The following is a 21,315-nucleotide window of genomic DNA, read 5'->3' as shown; positions in this document are numbered from 1 at the left end:
GGTACACAAAGTAGCAATCACCAAGAAACTTGCTAGAAGTAATCAATCAGTGTATGATCATAAATGGATAACCTTGGATCTTTGCAGCTCAGCAAGGGGTTAAATAGTTGAAAGAAAATGGAAAGAGAAGGGCCACATATTGTAAACCGGTATAAAACTGGGTATTTATTGTAAAAAGATAGCAAGTGCACTCACATGTATCTGGATAAAAACTCGCATATTCTATAGTATGAGGCGGCAGTGGAGGCGACCCGACGGCGTTTTGTGTTATTCACACATCATCGACCCCAGATGATGTGTGAATAACACGAAACGCCGTCGGGTCGCCTCCACTGCCGCCTCATACTATAGAATATGTAGTTCCCTCTTTTTGCACGTGGTATCTACAGATATATGGACTTTGTGTTTACAACCATTGGACTTTATCTTTCACGAGAACTTCTTTATTGCATTTGTTACTTTATTTATGTTCCCTTTGTTCCCATGAGGAACTACCACTATAGATATTAATTTGCCATAGCGCTATACAATTTTGTTTCTATAAAAGAGAGCAAGCCTGCTCTCAGCAATAACATAACACAATTCGTCACCACCACAATCAGGGTGGGTAAAGTGCCCCCGGACAGGCATCTATCACAGGCCTGGCAGCCGGAGCGCCACTTAAGAATCACTGTGAGGAACAGGCCTCTGCCACAGGCTCGACAATTTGAGATTTGTGAAATTAGATTGAGTGAGTCCTCCCAGTCAGTTCAGATAGTGTCACCCACTGACAGCTTAAGCATACCTGTTGGTTGGGATGAGGCTCCGCATGGTGCGTGACCCCAGTAAAGCAGGCCACGGTGGCGGGGCCCATGGATGCGTGCACCCTGAAGGTGGGTACCGCACCTGGAACTCGGGCCCTGCACAGAACAGAACGGCCACACGGCGGTTGCCCAGATATATCCCCCCTCCCAGCATGCCCAACGAGGGAAGAACTCCTCTGATTGGCTGCTGAGAGAAGGTGGGTCTGTCAGAACCCCTCAAGTGCCAGCTGCCGCCCGGGGGTGATAACGCACCCCCGGAGCGCAGACTGACCCACAGGACAAATTCTGAAAATTGGCAACAGCCTAAAATTCTATAAACCATGAATGGGAGTAAACTAATCCTCCCATTCCAACTTACTCTAGCGTAGCGCCCATACTGAAAAGTAAGGGGGCGCTACACATCCATATAATGTGAGAGTGCATCCCAGTATCCCAACACGTTTCACGAACAACCATTTGCTTCTTCAGGGGTTGATGCAAACACAATATCTATGGAATAAAACAGTTTGAGGTATACAGCAAGGATAGTAAATAATGCTGTGCAAAATCTCTAAAGGGGCCCATGCTTACAAATCAGTTGAAAGAGGGATCAATGTATTTATATATGTGTGTGATTTTGGATACTATTTAAATTCAATATTTTACATTTATAAAGATCATTTTGTATTTATTTGCTTAATTTAACTTAGTTGTGTTTGATACACTATGTGTATCCTGTGAAAGCAGCGTCCCTTTGACTGGTATTCAATTCACCTTTTTTCTTTTGTATTATTACACATGCTGCATATTTCAAAAAACGAAAAACTGACAGGGGTTTTAATCCTTCTCTACTGTATCCATCCAACTGGATATCACATCATGAGATAAAATACAGAATGGTTTTAAGAGTAAAGCACCTACAATTTTGATGACATAGTTCATGCTTTATTTTAGTATTTTTTTTTTGTGAATGGCAAAATAATGATTTTTTGAAAGCTATAAGTTATTTTATTACAGATTTTAAGAGGAAAAATATGATTTTTGTACTCGCCGCAAAATCCTTTTCTCTGTAGTTCATGGACGGACACAGCAGCTGAATCTTGACAATAGGGTATTAGCCTTCTATCAGGAGAGGACTAGGCAGAAACATTATTAATGTGATAATACAACTTTAAACTGTACAGTACTGCCCAGGAGGCGGTACAACCCCTCTCCCTGCACACAGCAGCTCAGTTTGTCAAAAAGCAATACAAACAAAAAAAGAAGGGATGGTGTGTCCGTCCATGAACTAGAGAGAAATGGACTTACGATGAGTACAAAAATCCTATTTTCTCTTGTGTTCATGGACGGACACAGCAGCTTAATCTTGACAATAGGGACGTCCCCAAGCAGTGTCAGAAAAACGAGGGGTGGGAACAGCAACCAAAAAACAAACTTCACCCCAAACATAATCAGAGCTCCTCAACAGAGGAGATGCAACCTTAAAACGTCCGCTTGCAAAACTTTGCGGCTGAAGATGCACTCACATCAACCTTGTAGAATTTTGTGAAGGTGTTAACGGACGACCAAGTCGCCACCTTACACACCTGCGAAACAGACACCTGATGTCGGAAAGCCCAGGAGGCACCTATCGACCGGGTAGAATGCTCTGTGACAGGAAATGGAGGCGTCCGCCCTTGTATGGCATAGGCCTGAATCACGACCTGTCTGATCCACCTAGAGATGGTGGTTGACGACACCGCCATACCCTTCTTAGGACCAGCCACCGACACAAACAGTGAGTCCGAATTCTGGAACGGAGCAGTAGCAGACAGGTACACCCGCAGAGCTCGGACAATGTCCAAAGAATGTAAAGCAGCCTTTTTTGGATGCGACGGTCGAGGACACAAGGACGGAAGTATGATGTCCTCATTAAGATGAAAAGCTGACGCGACCTTAGGAAGAAGCGAAGGCTGCGGGCGTAGCACCGCCTTATCCTTGTGGAGGATCAGATAATTAGCTTTGCAAGACAAGGCCGCCAAAAAGGCAACCTTTTGAGAGAGCATCAATAAAGGAATCTCCCTGTTTTCAAAAGGCAGTTTCTGAAGAACTGAGAGGACCTGATGCAAGTCCTACGGAGGTAGTGGTGGTCGCACCAGAGGGGCCACATGTCGAACCCCCTTTACAAATGTACTCACCAGTGAGTGCGCCACCAAGGGCCTTTGAAAAAAAGACAGCCAAAGCTGAAATTTGCCCCTTAATGGTACTTAAGCCAAGTTTTTGGTCCTCTCCTCGCTGTACAAACAGCAGGATCCTAGAAACCGAGTATGCATGTGGACGCCACTTCAGCTCCTCACAAATAGAGATGTAAGCCTTCCAAGTACGATGATAAATCTCCCTAGAGGAAGACTTCCGTGCTCTCAGCATGGTAGAAATAACCGCATCCGACAGGCCATGGTCCCTCAAAACCTGCCTTTCAATAGCCATGTAGTTAAAGCCAGCGACTGTAAAGCAGGATGAAGAATGGGACCTTTGCGACAGAAGGTCCTCTCGTAGAGGTAGTCACCAAGGAACATCTGCCAACAGACGCACTAGGTCGGCACACCAGGGACGGCAAGGCCAATCTGGAGCAATTAGAATCATCGGGATCCCCTCCGCCTGCACCCTGCGAAGACGAGGGAGAAGCTTTAGCGAGGGAAAGGCGTAAATCACCCGATACTGTCCCCACGGAGCCACCAACGCGTCTGCCCAGGGGTCTCTTGACCTGGCCACAAACCTCGACACCTTCCGATTTGGCCACAAAGCCAGGAGGTCCACATCAGGCATGCCCCATCTTGTGCAAATGAGACGAAACACATCCGGGTGCAGCAACCACTTGGTCCAGCATCTGGCGACTTAGGTAGTCCACTTGGCAGTTGTCTACGCTTGGAATGTATACGGCCGATAGAGCCGGAACATTTCGCTCTGCCCACCTCTGAATGTGAGCAACCTCCAAGGCTGCAGCTAAGCTTCCTGTCCCTCCTTGATGGTTGACATACGCCAGTAGTGGCGTTGTCCGACTGGATCCTGACTGGATGCCCCTGAAGTCTCTGAGACCACGAGGAGAGGCAATGCTTGATCGCCCGAAGCTCCAGCATGTTGATTGGTAGGCAGGATTCTTCCTGCGTCCAGCAACCCTGTGCCAACTGGACACCCCAAACAACCCCCCCAACTGGTCAGGCTTGCGTCCGTTGTTATTACTGTCCACTGAAGGGGAAGAAATGACTTTCCGGCCTGAAGGGCCGGAGATCTCAGCCACCAGACAAGGGAAGCCTTGACCGCACGGTCCACCCGGATCTGACCATCTAGGGACAACGGTGACTTGTCCCACTTGGACAGGATTTCTCTCTGTAAGGCATGAGTGTAGAATTGAGCATACAGCACTGCCTCGAAGGAGACCACCACGAGGCCCCGGACTCGCATGCAAAAACGCAGAGACGACCACTTGCGGGAGGCTGGCAGCTTCACCAGCGCCTGAAGAGTTTGTAATTTGTCCGAGGGGAGAAAAACTCTAGCCTCCAAGGAATCCAGAACCAAGCCCAGGTACTTCAGACACCGAGTCGGCACCAACACCGACTTCTGGAGGTTCAGGACCCAGCCAAAGTCTTGAAGGGTCTGTATGACAATCACCACATCCACCTCTAATTCTGAGCTTGAAGCAGCTCTCAGAAGAAAGTTGTCCAGGTAACCCACTCTAGCGATACCTCGCTGTCTCAGCAAAGCTAGGACCGGGCGAGCTCCTTGGTGAAAACCCTTGGTACCCATGCCAGGCCAAAGGGAAGAGCCACCAATTGGAAGTGGTCGTCCCCGACTGCAAAATGCAGAAACCTCTGATGTCTGACAAATATGGGGACAAGTATGCGTCCTTGACGTCCAAGGATCCCCCAGATGGAGCGTCACGACTACCGAGTGCACCGATTCTATCCTGAACTTTCACAAAGCAGTTCAGGGCCTTGAGATCCAGGATCGGACGGACCCCTTCCTTTTTTTGGGACCACAAACAAGTTTGAATAAAACCCCTGAAACCTTTCCAGTGGGGGCACGGCCACGATCACCCCCATGACAGCAGATCCTGTACTGCCCCAAAGAGGGCCACCCAATGAGTCGGAGGGAGCTGAAGGTTTGAGGGAAAAAATCTGTTTGGAGGCAAGAGAGAAACGCTCTTGTACCCTGAGGAAACTACTTCGCAAACTCACCGGTCGGAAAGTAGGGAAGACCACCGAGCCACGAATGTGCGAAGGCGACCCCCCGCCCACATGTTGGGCGAGGGCAAACCTTCATGCGGTCGCAGGTTTATGTGCAGGCTTGTTGGGCTTGCGAAACCAGGGACGCTTTTGTCCCTCAGCAGGTGCCTTATCGGTCTGGGAGCTCTTACCTGCAGCTCCTGGCAGACGAAAAAGGCGCTTATGAGCAGAGAAGGAGGGCTCATGCCTATGGCGTGGCTCCTTACCTTTCCTAGATTGCAGGAGCAGAGTACTGTTACCTCCCGTGGCATCTTTGATGTCATCCAGGGAGGCTCCAAAAAGCCTCTCCCCTTTAACAACTTAAGGACCAAGCCTGTTTTTCAGATTTTTTTTTGCTAGAAATTACTTAAAACCCCCAAAATTTATATATATTTTTTCTAACTCCCTAGAGAATAAAATGGCAGTCATTGCAATACTTTTTGTCACACGTATTTGCGCAGCGGTCTTACAAGCGCACTTTTTTGGGAAAAAAATCACTTTTTTGTATTAAAAAATAAGACAACAGTAAAGTTAGCCCAATTCTTTTATATATTGTGAAAGATAATGTTATGCCAAATAAAATGATACCCAACATGTCATGCTTAAAAATTGCGCCCGCTCGTGAAATGGCGTCAAACATTTACCCTTAAAAATCTCCATAGGCGACCTTTAAATAGGTTGCATCTTTTGAGCTACAGAGGAGGTCTAGGGCTAGAATTATTGCTCTCGCTCTAACGATTGTGGCGATACCTCACTTGTGTGGTTTGAACAACGTTTTTATATGCGGGCGCTGCTCACGTATGCGTTCGCTTCTGCGCGCGAGCTCGTCGGGACAGGGCTCTTTAAAAAAAAAAATGTTTTTGTTTTTCTTATTTATTTTTATTTATTTTATAAATTTTTATTAATTACATCCCTTGTAATAGAAAACAGCATGATAGGTCCTCTTAAATATGAGATCTGGGGTCAAAAATACCAAAGATCTCATATTTAGACAAAAATGCAAAAAAAAAAAAAATTGTCATTTGAAAAAATGACAAGAAAATATTGCTTTAAGTAGCATGGTCGGAAGTGACGATTTCACGTCGCTTCCATCCTGCTATGCTATGGGGATGGGTGGGGGCCATCTTGCCCTCACTCGTATCCCAGCCGAGCAGGAGAGAGGACCCAATTGCCTCTGCCGCTGCCGACGGCTCCGGTAAACGGCGGAGGGCGTGGGAGAGCGACGGGAGAGGGGGACCTCTCCCGCCGCCGATAACGGTGATCTCGCGGCGAATCGTTGAAAGGACCGCTTACTGAAAAGATGGATATCTCGGTTGTGGCAGCAGCTGCTGCCGTTACCGAGATATTCATCTTTAAAAAATTACGTATATATATACAGTGAGCGGTCCTTAAGTGGTTAAAAGGTAAATCAAGCAAGGTCTTCTTAGAAGCCTGATCTGGGGATCAACATTTTAGCCAAATCAGGCGACGCAGTACCACTGCAGAGACCAAGGCTCTGGATAGCAACGAAATCTTATCCAAAGCTGACTCACGCACAAACTTAAGGCCCTGTACCAACTGGTCGGCCAGTTCCACACAGGGCGGAGAAGCCTAATGTTCTTTTAACTCGTGGTGCAGCATCTTAGCCCATTCAGTAAGCATCTGAGCCACCAAGGCCCCGGCGACCGCCGGACGCACTGCTGACCCCACCAGGTGAACAAGGAGAGGACCACTGCCTCAGCCCTCCTGTCCGCAGGGTCTTTGAAAGCAGGAGCTTCCTCTACCAGAAGCGTGGTTACCTTGTTTAACCTGGACACCGGAGGATCCACAATCAGGGGAAGAAGTAAATTTTTTCAGGAAATCTTCCTCAAAAGGGTAATGCACATATATACATTTGGGGACCGAATAAGTGCTCTGCGAACATTCCCATTCCTTGTACAAGAGCTTATCCAAGTAAGGCACACAAGGAAACACCTTTTCAGTGCGGGCAGGCTGCGGAATCTGAAAGGGATCAACACCTCTGTAGATGCACCTGACTTAAGAGTATCTCGCACTAGGTTGATAAGTGCTCCAACAAGTGCCCTATCATGCGCTGACCCGGACACGGAATCATCCTCACTGTCTGAAGGGTCGTAGTCCACATCGTCTGAAACATCAGAACCCGGGCCGGGAGCAGTAGCTGGGCCCGAACCCGAGTCAGAGCAAAACCCAGAAGAAGGCGGGGGTGGGGGCGTTTTTGCCCCCCTTTTTTCCACACACCGCAGCCACCCTGGCAACAAGGGCCTCCAAGACTGTCGACATTGCCTCTACAGAGACAGCAGGTCCCGGGGCACCCGTTGCAATCACAGGTATGTCTGGGGAAGAAGCATCTGCTTTGGATGCCATGTTGACCCACCCGCCTGACCCCTTAGGAACGTAAACCAAGGCACACAGCCCACCCTCCTAGCTGCTTGTATGCCGAGGAGCCCCCCAGAGGACACACCACTCCAGTAGGAAACTGTGCCGCTGCCGTCCGCCCTGTCCTGCACGTGTCACCGTATCCAGCAGAGTGAAAGCCGGCTGTTTGCGCCGTCCAGATACCTAAAACCACCGCAAGAGGCCAAGAACCTTCAAGAAAATGTCTGCCGAATGGCCGTCCTGTAGAAAAAAACGCACGGCTACGAAAAAATGGCTCCCGCTGTGAAGAACACAGGGCACGCGGACTACAAGAAAATGGCTGCCGAGTGGCCATCCTGTAGAGAAAAAGGCGCGTGGCTACAAGAAAATGGCTGCCGCTATGCAGGACCAACACAGGGAGAGGAAAAAAAAACACAGTATAGCGGCGGGACCCCCAAAAATGGCAGCCAAACCAGGGATCAAGTCAGTAAGCACACATAGCAGTGAACACTCCGGGGCTTCTGACAAGTTGGAGGTCCCCCCACACAGGCATACAGCACTCCCAGGAGAGTGGACCCTCAGCGCAGCCCCCCACCTAGAGAGCAGAGCCCCCCAGGCGAACCCCCGGATACTGCAGCAGGCCCAGGTAGAAGGCATGAGGAGGAGGGGGGAGGGAGAGAAGAGGAAAGGGTGGAATAGAACCCCCGATCGACCTCCCTGTGAATGTCCAGCCATCCCAATCCGCCGAGGCAGGGGGGAATGGTACTTACCAGTCCTGCGAGGCTTGCTGGAAGCATCCCAAACAGATCCACCACCCGAGCAGTACGGAGGTAGCTGTCGGCCCGGCAAACTGTGACAGACAGTAATTAGCCCGGTCATATGTGTGCCCTGGAGCACGTAGCTCACCGGCCACCCCTGGAGCAAACGGGGCATGTCGTGGCCGATCCAGCGCGTAGCTAAAGGCCTGCATGCGCTCGCTGGCCGAAACTGGGGTAACTTCAAGGATCTAGGACATCCAGCCTGTCGCCCAGTCGGCAGTTGATAGCAGATCTCAGGATCAAAGTAGAGAAAAAAAAAATATATAAAAAAACTCCAAGACCAAAGGGCCCACAGGGAGCAAGGTCCTACTACTATGCTAGGCAGAAAAAAACTGGGCTGATGTGTGCAGGGAGAGGAGTTGTACCTAGAGGGACTGCCTCCTGGACGGTACTGTACAGTTTAAAGTTGTATTAACACATTAACAATGTTTCTGCCTAGTCCTCTCCTGATAGAAGGCTAATACCCTATTGTCAAGATTAAGCTGCTGTGTCCGTCCATGAACACAAGAGAAATAACCATTTGTGAATTGTGCCCACAATTCTTTCCTCGGAGAAAAAAAAGAAATGTAATCATACACATTAAATTTATATTTGCAGGGGACTGGAAAGGAATTACTGCAGGAATCCAGATAATGACAAAAGCCCATGGTGTTATACCACAGATCCTAGTGTACGATGGGAGTATTGTAGCCTGAAGAAATGCACCGATGTACCACCTATAGAACAGAAGCCTGTACAGACAACAAAGCCTACTTTAGTATCCAGCAGTCCAGGCAAGAAAACAAACAACCCAGTTATGTTACTTTATAAAACACACCCATCTGCTAAATACTTGTTTTCAATTCACAATGGCATTGAGGTAATGCATGAGCCACAACATGCTTTACAGTGCACTACAGCATGCTGTGTTATTGTAGTTCATTCATTTTGGCTTGGACCCAATGCAGGAAAAATCACTACTGTTTATTTATTTTTTATTATTATTACTGCAGTGCACTGCAACACACATCATTGCACTTTGCAAAAACATGCGTTGTGGTAATGCCAGCATTTTAACATATTTTACTGCAAGGCACTGCTGTGAATGGGTTAATATGGTAATAATGCGCAACCCACAAACATATAAGTGAAGAAAAAAAAAAAGGTTTACATATGTGAAAATCAATAAGCATAAAGTCTGTAGTTAAATTTTCTTGTGTAAGAAAATTAATATAAAATATAAGAATTAGTCCAAAAAACATAAACTGTTAAGATTAGGTGCATAGAATCAAATGCAGTCCAAAAAAAGAAAGAAAATTCCTAATTTCTGACACCAACGATCAGCTTGCTCCAATATAGGAAAAAATTCTACATCCATGCAGTATAGATAATATGGTGGAAAGTGCAGATAAATGAGCCTCTTACCAGAGAGACGATTTCATAGGCATGTCATCCCCGACCTGGGAGCTGTAGTTCATGCAAGCCGACAGGATCTGGCGTTCTGTGCTTCAGGTGCAGCAGCGCTTGTAATCCACTACTCAGCAGTGAAATGATCAACTCCTCAGCAGTGAGATGATTAGCATATACAGCTCTCCCCGGGTGTTTAGGAAACAAGTAGCAACAAAATGAAAAAAGAAAAAGAAGACTTCATAGTGTAATACTTAGTAGCAAAACACTTCTTTAATAAAAAAGTTTCTGAGTAAGAACAGCACAGTTTTGATACTTGTGAAGCAACAGTTTACACAGAAACAAAAAGCGGTATCTTTAAAATCAAAATAGCTTCGGTAACAACCAGCAAGGTAAAACATGGCAATGTCTTTGGAAAAATATAGGCTCCAACCTACGCTGCGTTTCGCCCTTGTAACAGGCTTCAACTGGGAAAGGAGACAAAGGAGACTGCTGTGAATGGGCCTTAAAGGTAGATTTATTGGTTGTACATAAGGTTCTTTGAAGGAGAATTATTAAACCTATGTAGAATCACTAACAAATTGCTGAAATTTAGATAAAGGTTTTTTTTTATAACTGAAAATGTTTTTGTTTATGTCTGTAAATACTAAAGGTGGTAAAAATAGTACAACAGGAGGATTTATTTTAATTAGGCCCTATAATATGCTCACATCTATATATACTGTCTGTGTCCCTGCTGAGGAGATTAGCCATTCTCTTGTCCTGGTTTCCATTATCACCAAGGGCTCTTTCCACGGGCTGCCCGTTCAGGTCCGCCTGCCAGTTTTTTAGGCGGACCTGAACGGGCGCTCTGTGCTCCTCTATGGAGCCGCGGATGTCAGCGGTGACATGCCCGCTGACATCCGACCCGCTTCGATCCACCAAAGTGCGACGGAGGAAAAACCTACTTTTCTATCCATCTGGCGGATCGGGTGAACACGGACAGACGGTCCGTGTTCATCCGATCCCCCCATAGGGGAGAGCGGAGAAAAGACAGGGCGGTCCCTGCACAGTGTGCGGGGACCGCCCTGTCATCCCCCGGCTCAGCAGGGATCAACGGAGCGATCCCCGCTGAGCAAGCGGAGGTTCACCGGGCGGATCATTACTGAGGGGCCCAAGGCAAAAAAAACTTGAAAACCACAATTTTAGAGCTGTCATCTGAATAGGATGTGAGGATAAATCTCCAAAAAATATTCCAGCAACAACTGTCTAAAATAGAAATCCCATTCACTTTGGGGAGATTTGTTCTTCTTTCCTTTTGCAAGTCTAGGACAGACTGAAGGAAAATCTTCCTTCAAAACTAAACAAAACTAATAGGGGTGTTAAAAACTTTCCCTACTCTATCAAAGGCTGGGTTCACACTTATGAAAATTGGGTGCAGATTTCCCCCCAATCCAATTTGCATCTCAGGAGACTGTGACCGGCTCAATGGAGCCAGGGTGACTGCGGAGCGGATTGAACAGGGGTCCTGTGTGTCTTTGGCTCTGTTTCAGGTCTGGATTCAGGCAGAAATTTGGCCCTGATTCGTCCCTGAAACAGAGAACAGGCATGCACCGGACTAGCCATTTAATTTTATCATTTTTTAACAGAGGTGAAAAAAAACACTGATATCTATTTAACAGAAAACTGTAGAATTTTATATGGACTTCTTTTTTTTATCATTTTATTTTTTTAGGAATTCCACCCTAAATCAAACAATCCATTATTTTAAGTAGATAGAATCTGGAAAAACAGTGTTTCAATGGATTTGTACATATAACTTGCAAAAACACAAGTCCCTACCCCACCCCAGCCCTGTTAAAACACTTTCCCTCCTGCTAAGGCCAAACCCTCCATCATCTTACATAGTTACATAGTAGGTGAGGTTGAAAAAAGACACAAGTCCATCAAGTCCAACCTATTTGTGTGATTTTATGGCAGTATTACATTGTATACTCCTGTATATTGTGGTCGTTCAAGTGCTTATCTAATAGTTTTTTTAAATTATCGATGCTCCCTGTTGAAACCACTGCCTGTGGAAGTGAATTCCACATCCTAACAGTTCTTACAGTAAATAACCCTCTACGTAGTTTAAGGTTAAACCCATTTTCTTCTAATTTTAGTGAATGGTTGCGTGTCTTATTACATTCCCTTTCGCGGAAAAGTTTTATCCCTATTGTGTGGTCACCAGTATGGTATTCGTACATTAAAATCATATCCCCTCTCAAGTGTCTCTTCTCCAAAGAGAACAAGTTGAGTGCTCCTAACCTTTCCTCATAACTAAGGTCCTCCAGACCCTTTATTAGTTTTGTTGCCCTTCTCAGTACTCTCTCCAGTTCCAGCACATCCTTCCCAAGGACTGGTGCCCAGAACTGGACAGCATACTCCTGGTGTGGCCAGACCAGAGTCTTGTAGAGTGGGAGAATTATTGTTTTATCTCTGGAGTTAATCCCCTTTTTAACGCATGCCAATATTCTAATTGCTTTGTTAGCAGCAGCTTGGCATTGCATGCCATTGCTGAGCCTGTCATCTACCAGGACCCTCGGGTTCTTTTCCAGCCTAGATTTCCCAAGAGGTAGTGAGTAGATTGCATTCATATTTTTGACACCCAAATGCATTAGGTTATATTTTTCTACATTAACCACTTAAGGACCTTGGCTGTTTTTCAGATTTGGCATTTACAAGACTAAAACATTTTTTTTTGCTAGAAAATTACTTAAAACCCCCAAACATTATATATATTTTTTTCTAACATCCTAGAAAATAAAAGGGCGGTCATTGCAATACTTTTTGTCACACCGTATTTGCGCAGCGGTCTTAAAAGAGCACTTTTTTTTGGAAAAAATCACTTTTTTGAATTAAAAAATAAGACAACAGTAAAGTTAGCTCAATTTTTTATATATTGTGAAAGATAATGTTACGCCAAGTAAAATGATACCCAACATGTCACGCTTCAAAATTGCGCTTGTGGAATGGCGTCAAACTTTTAAAATCTCCATAGGCGACGTTTAAAGAATTCTATAGGTTACATCTTTTGAGCTACAGAGGAAGTTTAGGACTAGAATTATTGCTCTCACTCTAACGATCGTGGTGATACCTCACTTGTGTGGTTTGAACACCTTTTTTTATATGCAGGCGCTACTCACGTATGCGTTCCCTTCTGCGCGCGAGCTCGTCGGGACGGGGCGCTTTAAAAAAAAAATTTTTTTGTTTTCTTATTTATTTTTATTTATTTTATTAATTTTTACACTGAAAAAAGAAAAAAAAATATCACTTTTATTCCTATTACAAGGAATGTAAACATCCCTTGTAATAGAAAAAAGCATGACAGGTCCTCTTAAATATGAGATCTGGGGTCAAAAAGACCTCATATTTAGACTTAAATGCAAAAAAATAAAAAAACTGCAACTGTAATTTTCACAATAAAGAATGCAATTTAAATGCATTTTTTGCTGTGAAAATGACAATGGTCCCAAAAATGTGTCAAAATTGTCCGAAGTGTCCGCCAAAATGTCGCAGTCACGAAAAAAATCGCTGATCGCCGCCATTAGTATTAAAAAATAAATAAATAATAAAAATGCAATAAAACTATCCCCTATTTTGTAAACGCTATAAATTTTGCGCAAACCAATCGATAAACGCTTATTGCGATTTTTTTTTACCAAAAATAGGTAGAAGAATACGTATCGGCCTAAACTGAGGTAAAAAAAAAATTTTATATATGTTTTTGGGGGATATTTATTATAGCAAAAAGTAAAAAATATTGCATTTTTTTCAAAATTGTCGCTTTATTTTTGTTTATAGCGCAAAAAATAAAAACCGCAGAGGTGATCAAATACCACCAAAAGAAAGCTCTATTTGTGGGGAAAAAAGGACGCCAATTTTGTTTGGAAGCCACGTCGCACGACCGCGCAATTGTCTGTTAAAGCGACGCAGTCCCGAACTGTAAAAACACCTTGGGTCTTTAGGCAGCATATTGGTCCGGGGGGTTAAGTGGTAAAAGACAGGACGTATATAGTTGTGAGCAGGTCCTTAAGTGGTTAAACCCCATTTACCATGTAGTTGCCCACCCCATTAATTTGTGCAGATCTTCTTGCAAGGTTTCCACATCCTGTGGAAAAGTTATTGCCCTTATTAGCTTACTATCGTCCGCAAACACAGAGATTGAGCCGTTTATCCCAGCCTCCAGGTCATTTATGATTAAATTAAATAGTATTGGTCCCAGGACAGAACCCTGGAGGACCCCATTTTCCACCGCGGACCATTCCTAATACTCTCCATTTATCACTACCCTCTGAATCCGCCCCTGTAGCCAGTTTTAAATCCATATACTCACCCTATGGTCCATGCCACTGGACCTTACATTGTACAGTTAACGTTTATGGGGAACTGTATCAAATGCTTTTTCTTTCTATGGGCCTTTCGTTATCCAGATGACAGGTCACCTCCTTATAGAAGGTTAATAGATTGGTTTGGCAAGAATGATTCTTCATGCATCCATGCTGGTACTGCTAATGATACCGTTGCATTACTAAAATCTTGTATATCGTCCCTTATCATCCCTTCCAAGAGCTTGCTGCTAGGCTAATTGGTCTGTAATTCCCAGGTATGTATCTTGGGCCTTTTTTAAATATTGGTGCAACATTGGCTTTTCTCCAATCAGCTGGTACCATTCCAGTCAGTAGACTGTTGGTAAAAAAAAAAGGAACAATGGTCTGGAAATTATTTGACTGAGTTCCTTAACTACTTAAGACCCGGACCATTATGCAGGTAAAGGACCTGGCCAGTTTTTGCGATTCGGCACTGCATCGCTTTAACTGACAATTGCGCGGTCGTGCGATGTGGCTCCCAAACAAAATTGGCATCCTTTTTTTCCCACAAATAGAGCTTTCTTTTGGTGGTATTTGATCACCTCTGCGGGTTTTTATTTTTTGCGCTATAAACAAAAATAGAGCAACAATTTTAAAAAAATTCAATATTTTTTACTTTTTGCTATAATAAATATCACCAAAAAAGATATGAAAAAATATTTTTTTACTCAGTTTAGGCCGATACGTATTCTTCTACCTATTTTTGGTAAAAAAAAAAAAAAAAATCGCAATAAGCGTTTATCTATTGGTTTGCGCAAAATTTATAGCGTTTACAAAATAGTGGATAGTTTTATGGCATTTTTATTAATATTTTTTTTAATACTTATGGCGGCGATCAGCGATTTTTTTCGTGAATGCAACATTATGGCGGACACATCGGACAATTTTAACACATTTTTGAGACCATTGTCATTTTCACAGCGAAAAGTGCTATACAAATGCACTGATTACTGTGAAAATGACAATTGCAGTGAAGGAGTTAACCACTAGGGGGCACTGTAGGGGTTAAGTGTGACCTCATGTGTGTTTCTAAATGTAGGGGTGGGGCTGGACGTGTGGCGTCAGTGATCGTCGTTCCCTATATCAGGGAATAGACGATCACTGACATTGCCACCGTGAAAAACGGGGAAGGTGTGTTTACACACACCTCTCCCCATTCTTCAGCTCCTGTGACCGATCGCGGGACACTGGTAGCGATCGGGTCCGCGGGTCCCACGGGCGCGGTCACGGAGCTTCGAACCACGGCTGGGCTCTTAAAGGCGACGTACCTGTACGTGCCTGTGCCCAGCCGTGCCATTCTGCCGACGTATATGAGCAGGAGGCGGTCCAAAAGTGGTTAAGGACCCTCGGGTGCAAGCCATCTGGTCCCGGTGACTTATTGATAGGTTTTTCAAGCCTAATTCTCATTCTGTCCTCTGTTAGCCATAATGGTGCTTCCTGTGACATGTCATGAGGATGAACATTGCAGTTTTGGTTACAGAAGCCCCTGATTCCCTTGTGAAGACTGAGGAGAAGAATAAATTCAATACCTTCACCATCTCTCCATCTTTAGTAACCAGATTCCCTTCATGATTCTTTATGGGACCAATATGATCTGACCTCCCTTTCTTACTATTAAATGTACTTAAAGAATTTCTTGTGATTTGTTTTACTTTCCTGCACTGTGTGCCATTTGTGTTCCATCTTAGCCACCCTAATTGCACCCTTATATTTCTTGTTGCATTCTTTGTACAGTTGGAATGCTGATGATGATCCCTTAGCCATGTATTTTTTAAAGGACTTCACCTTTGCTTTTACATTGGAGCTAGGCCACCCAGGACTTTTAATAGCTCTTTTAAATAGGAAGTAAACCCTCTGTAATTTTTTTAATTTTTTTTGTAAAATCTTTATTTGTGAACGGCATAATAGTACATCACAACACATGTTGCCAGGAGCATATTGCAGCAAACAATAAGCCATTCAGTTTTCAACATAACATGAAAACAAAATATACATTGAAAACAAAGATGCATAAAAACACATCGAGACCCAGTACTCTAATCAGTATAACTGAAGCCCAAGGACCGGCAGCAAGCCAATTTTTTTTTTAAATACACCTGCAAGAGAAAGGCATAATGAGCTAGTATGCACAGCACACTAGCTCATTATGTGTCACTTACCTGAGAACAAAGCCCCCGAAGTTTGCCTCAGTCCCATCCACCGCCTTGTCGCCTGGAGCTTCTTCCTGTTTTCGCCGCTCTGGCACTGTGATTGGCCGAAGCGTTGATGACGTCACTCCCGCGCATGCGCGAAAACATGGCATTAACCCCGCTAATGCCATTCACAAAAACGCCACTGCTCAGTGCGCCTGCACCATTGTCTAGGGCGCGCATGTGCTGTAGACAGTGGTGCCTGTTTTTGTGAAAATATCTCCTTAACCGTGTAGGTTAAGGAGATATTTCTTGCACCTACAGGTAAGCCTTAATCTAGACTTACCTGTATGTGAAAGTTGTAACAGTGGGTTTACAACCACTTTAAATTTACTTTGGGATGCACTGGCTAATGCCCTTATTTAATATGCTCTTAAAGCATTCCCATTTTTCCTCTGTGTTCTTTGTTCCTAAGATCGTATCCCAATTATTATCTTCTAGCAAGGATCATAGTTTAGGGAAGTTGTTTTAAAATTCAATGTCTTTGTATTCCCCTTATGTTTCCTATTTGTGTGATTTATACTAAAACTAACTGATCAGGTCTGTATTGTTAGTAATCAGTATGTCTAGTAACACTTTGTTTCTAGTTGGTGCATTTACCCTCTGACCCATATAATTGTCCTGCAAGACATTTAGGAACTGGCAAGCCTTAGATGAATGCGTGGTTCCTTCCACCCAGTCTATGGCTGTATAATTAAAACCCCCATTATAATGACACTTCCCGTTTTTGCCGCTAATCCAGATTGTGATAGGAGGTCCGTCTCTACCTCCTCCCTCTGGTTAGGGGGCCTATAACATACTCCCAGTATTACTTTCACCTTAGCTTCCTCCCCTTGTAGCTCAGAGGCCTGGAAAATTCCAGACTCCCTCAAAGTATGGAATTTCGCGTCCCGCAAGCCCGGTTCAAAGTTTGGGTTGCTTAGCTTGTGTCATCAGCCTGGCGCAGATCTTGATGGTGTTGCCTATTAACGGATGGTGCTGGACGCTCTTGTGTATTGCCGTAGGGCACCAAAGGCACCCTCTGAAGGGGAGTCTCGCTTTGCGCTTGTTCCAGACGTGGCCATAGTTTAGTGTTCCCATGTCTGCACCAATCAATGAGGCGGTTCAAATGTGCCGCGGGATAGTACGTACAAATGTCTGGCATAGCCAGTCCTCCGTTTTGTTTAGGTAGGGAGAGTATTGTCCTGTGTATTCTAGGATGCTTCCCCGCCCACAGAAATGTCCTGAACGTGGATTGGACTTGTTTAAAGTAATCTGCTGGTATGTGTATGGGGAGGGCTTGTAGAAGGTATAAAAATGTAGGCAGTACAGTCATTTTGAGTATGTTGCATCTACCGAACCACAAGTGGAGACTGATGGTCCAATGGTCCAGCAGCTTTTGAACAGACTTAAGTAATGGTGGAAAGTGAAGTTTGAAAATTTGGAAGAAGGTCGGGGGTATGTGTGTACCCAGGTACGTCAGGGCTGTGTCTGACCATTTCAGGCTAAAACTGTCTCAGGCCTCGTACACACGACAGAGTTTCTCGGCAGAATTCGGCGAGAAACTCGGTCAGAGCCGGATTCTGCCGAGAAACTCTGTCGTGTGTACACTTTCGGCCCGATGGAGCCGCCGAGGAACTCGTCGAGAAAATAGAGAACATGTTCTCTATTTTCTCGTTGTTCTATGGGAGCTCTCGGCCCGCCGAGCTCCTCGGCGGCTTCAGGGCTGAACTGGCCGAGGAACTCGATGTGTTTGGCACGTCAAGTTCCTCGGCCGTGTGTACGAGGCCTCAGAGGTGTGATAGGTGCGGTCGTGATATTCCCACCCCCATCGCCACTGATTTGTTCAAATACATTTTTAAATTGGATATTTTCCCGTATGCGTCAAATTCGCGCATTAGGTTAGGGAGGGATAATGTCGGGTTTGTCAGCGAGAATAGCATGTCGTCAGCATAGGCTGAAACTTTGTATTGTTCGTCTCCCACTTTTATCCCTGAGATATCTGGGTTCATCCTCACACGCCTCAGGAAGGGTTTGAGGGACAGTGCAAAGAGGAGGGGTGATAGTGGGCAGCCCTGCCTGGTCCCGTTTGTTATCGGGAACGATTCCAACAACACCCCGTTCGCCCTAACTCTAGCTGTTGGGTTCATGTATACTGCTGTTATCCAGTTTAGCATTTTGTGTCCAAGTCCTATGTGTCTCAAGGTGGCGAACATAAATTGCCAGCTAACCCGGTCGAACGCCTTTTTGGCATCTGTACCTACAAAAATGCAGGGTGTCTTCGTAGCGTTCGTGGTGTGCAGTAGGTTTAAGACTTTGACGGTGTTGTCCCTAGCCTCCCTGGTCGGTACAAAACCTACTTGGTCAAGATGGATAAGGTCGTTGTTGGATTCTGGACGCAATTATTTTGGTGAAGAGTTTGAGGTCGGTGTTCAGCAATGATATCGGGCGATAACTACCGCACTGGCCCGGATCCTTCCCGTCTTTAGGAATAACTGCTATTTGTGCTTGTAAAGTGGATATGTGTAACTTCACCCCCATGCTAAGATTGTTAAACAGGGTCACCAAATGAGGGCCTAGGGAGGGGAGTAGTGTCCTATAATAGTTAGTGGTAAGCCTGTCCGGACCAGGGGCTCTACCTGGTTTGGTGTTGCTCAACGCTACTTGGAGTTCAGGTAGGGTGTTTGGTTCCTCCAGGAGGTCTCTAGTTTCTGACGGTAAGGTCGGCATGTTTGAGGAGTTAAGGTAATCCGACGATAGGTCTAAACTAGGGTCTAGTGGCGCTGGGGGTAGATTGTACAGGGTGTGGTAGAAGTCCCTGAATTCCCTGGAAATATGTTGTGGGATTGACATCTTCTGTCCTCCGTGTGAGATAATATGTGGGATGTAGGACACCTTATTCTGTGTTTGAATGGCCTGGGCTAGCATTCTCCTGCATTTGTTACCCGACTCATATACCTTGCGTCTGCAGACCTGAATCGCCGCCTTGGCTTTATATTGCAGTTTGTCAGTGACTTGTTTGCGTGTGATGTCGAGTTCGGCCCCTAATTGTCTTGTCGGTGTCTGCTTGTGTTGCGTCTCCAGGGTCTGTAGTTTGGACAGTAGTGTCGTCAACTGCTCCGTTCTAAGTCTCTTCTGTCTAGCCCCGCGTTTGATAAGGATGCCTCGGATTATGGCCTCATGGGCCTCCCACACCACCTCGGGTTTACTGTCTTGGTTACTGTTAGTGTCGAAGTAGTGTCCTATTTCTTTCACCACGTCTGTTAAGATTTCAGGGTCCTAAAAATCTGCAATCTTTTCACTGATCTTTTAAATAGGCCCTCACATGTTAAAGATATATTTCCAAAGTAGTGCACTTTAAGATTATTGGTAGTTTATTCACATGTACATTAAAGAGTGTCTTGGAAATTAATCTGTATTGAAATTTGAATGCCGAAAGTGTCAGCAGAATGTTAGTGCGGGTCCCTTAGAGCTCCTGTGGTGCTATAAAGGACTACAGAGACACCTTTCTATGTTTACACTGCATTTCTGGTGCACTTTAGTAGCTTCCTAGTTCTTTTGAAAGACCCTACTCTTTTTATTTCAAATCAGGATTTAAAAGAAAAATATAACCATACATTTTTGTTTAAAATACCCAGGGAACCCAACCAATGGTGAGCAACACACAAAAGTAAATCCAGTAGCACAATACAATGCTAATTACCTTCAGTTATCTTTCCGGCAGATTGTGTTATTGGTAAAGGTCAAGATTATCGTGGTACAAGATCAGTCACTGTTAAAGGCTATACCTGTCAAGAATGGAGCTCCCAGACGCCTCATCCACACAACAGTTTTACACCAGTAACTCACCCAGATGCTGGATTGAATAAAAATGTAAGAGTCTGAGAATTATATCATCAGATAATGATAATATATTATTTTACACTAAAAGTAGAATACATGTGTGACTGCATAATAAAGTGTTTATATGTGTGTGGTGTGTGTATATATATATATATATATATATATATATATATATATATATATGTGTGTGTGTGTGTATGTGTGTTTGATCATTTGTTTGGTATCAGTTCACACTGATGCAACACAGGATCCAACTTGTGAGACCTCAAGTCAGTTGGATGACATGTGAAATTCAATGTTTCTCTATGACAGCTGTCTTAACTGATACTACACAAGTTTGTCTGACTTTAGGAAAGGTTCCTGCACTACTTTGGTCTGACTTTGATACGACTTCAATGCCACAGAGTGTAAAAAAATTTAATGAAAATGGCATCATAATTTTATGCAGCTTAGATGCTTTACTACTGTGTATGTTTTTTTTTTCTTTCTATAATTATTTCTACAGAAAGATTTGGTTTAGGTCCTGAATCGATGGGAGTTCTCTTCCCATACCAGTCTATGGGACTGCAAAAGCAGTTTGAAGCAGGTCAACTACAGTACAAATGTACATGCAATGACTTTTGAATAGTCTCAAACTGATGTCAAAAGCATGTCCATAGACATTGGCCCTTAATTAGCATTTTTCTGAAGTAATTTTTCTCTTTCAAAATATTTTATTTTCAGAAAATAAATATTACATTTTTAGTACATTACGGTACATCTCATTATGAATAAAATCTGGTAGATGACCTCTTAGAATAAATACTACTATTTTGTAGATAAATAAAGTCATATCATTAAAATGATAGATGTGGTTTTAGAATGTTAAATAATTAATATAAATAATTTAATAAGAGAAGTTTCTCCTATATAGGCCAACTGATAAACAAATACATTTCTGTCCTCCTGGTGCCCCTTATCGGGAACTAACTGCACCAGGGGAGGAAACCTCTCCCCATACTTGCAGTTTTACTTAAAGATCCCTGGAATAGCCAGGCTAAAAGAGATCAGCCTTATTATCTATGAAATAGGATATTTTATCTATCATTTCTTTGTATAATCAGAAAGTAAAAAAAAAGGGGGGGGGGATAGGTCTCCCTCAGAACCTCACCAGAAATCCCTATAGGAGGGAAGATATAAAAAAGAAGAGGGGAAAAGTATGAGAAAAAAAAGGAAAGAAGGGTTAGGAAGGGGGGAAGATAGGAAACGTGCCTAACTTAGAGCTATGTAGGAACCGGAGGAACACCCTGGGTAAGAGAGATTCCTACATATCTAGCCCAAGATTCCCAAAGGTT

The 21,315-nt window shown here is 44.2% G+C and overlaps 1 protein-coding gene across 1 annotated transcript in view; it reads left to right on the top strand.

Moving 5' to 3' along the window:
• PLG (plasminogen) overlaps nt 1-21,315 on the top strand; it is a 179,833-nt gene that overhangs the window by 116,401 nt on the left and 42,117 nt on the right. The window contains exons 11-12 of the mRNA XM_040350604.1: nt 8,794-8,969; nt 19,863-20,011. Coding sequence (XP_040206538.1) covers nt 8,794-8,969; nt 19,863-20,011 — 325 coding nt within the window. The remainder of the gene's footprint in view (nt 1-8,793; nt 8,970-19,862; nt 20,012-21,315) is intronic.

The sequence above is a fragment of the Rana temporaria genome, chromosome 4, assembly GCF_905171775.1.
Source record: "Rana temporaria chromosome 4, aRanTem1.1, whole genome shotgun sequence".
In the NCBI taxonomy this organism is placed as follows: domain Eukaryota; kingdom Metazoa; phylum Chordata; class Amphibia; order Anura; family Ranidae; genus Rana; species Rana temporaria.
The sequence above is the reverse complement of the archived record's forward strand: the minus strand, read 5'-3'. Positions and strand labels throughout refer to the sequence as shown.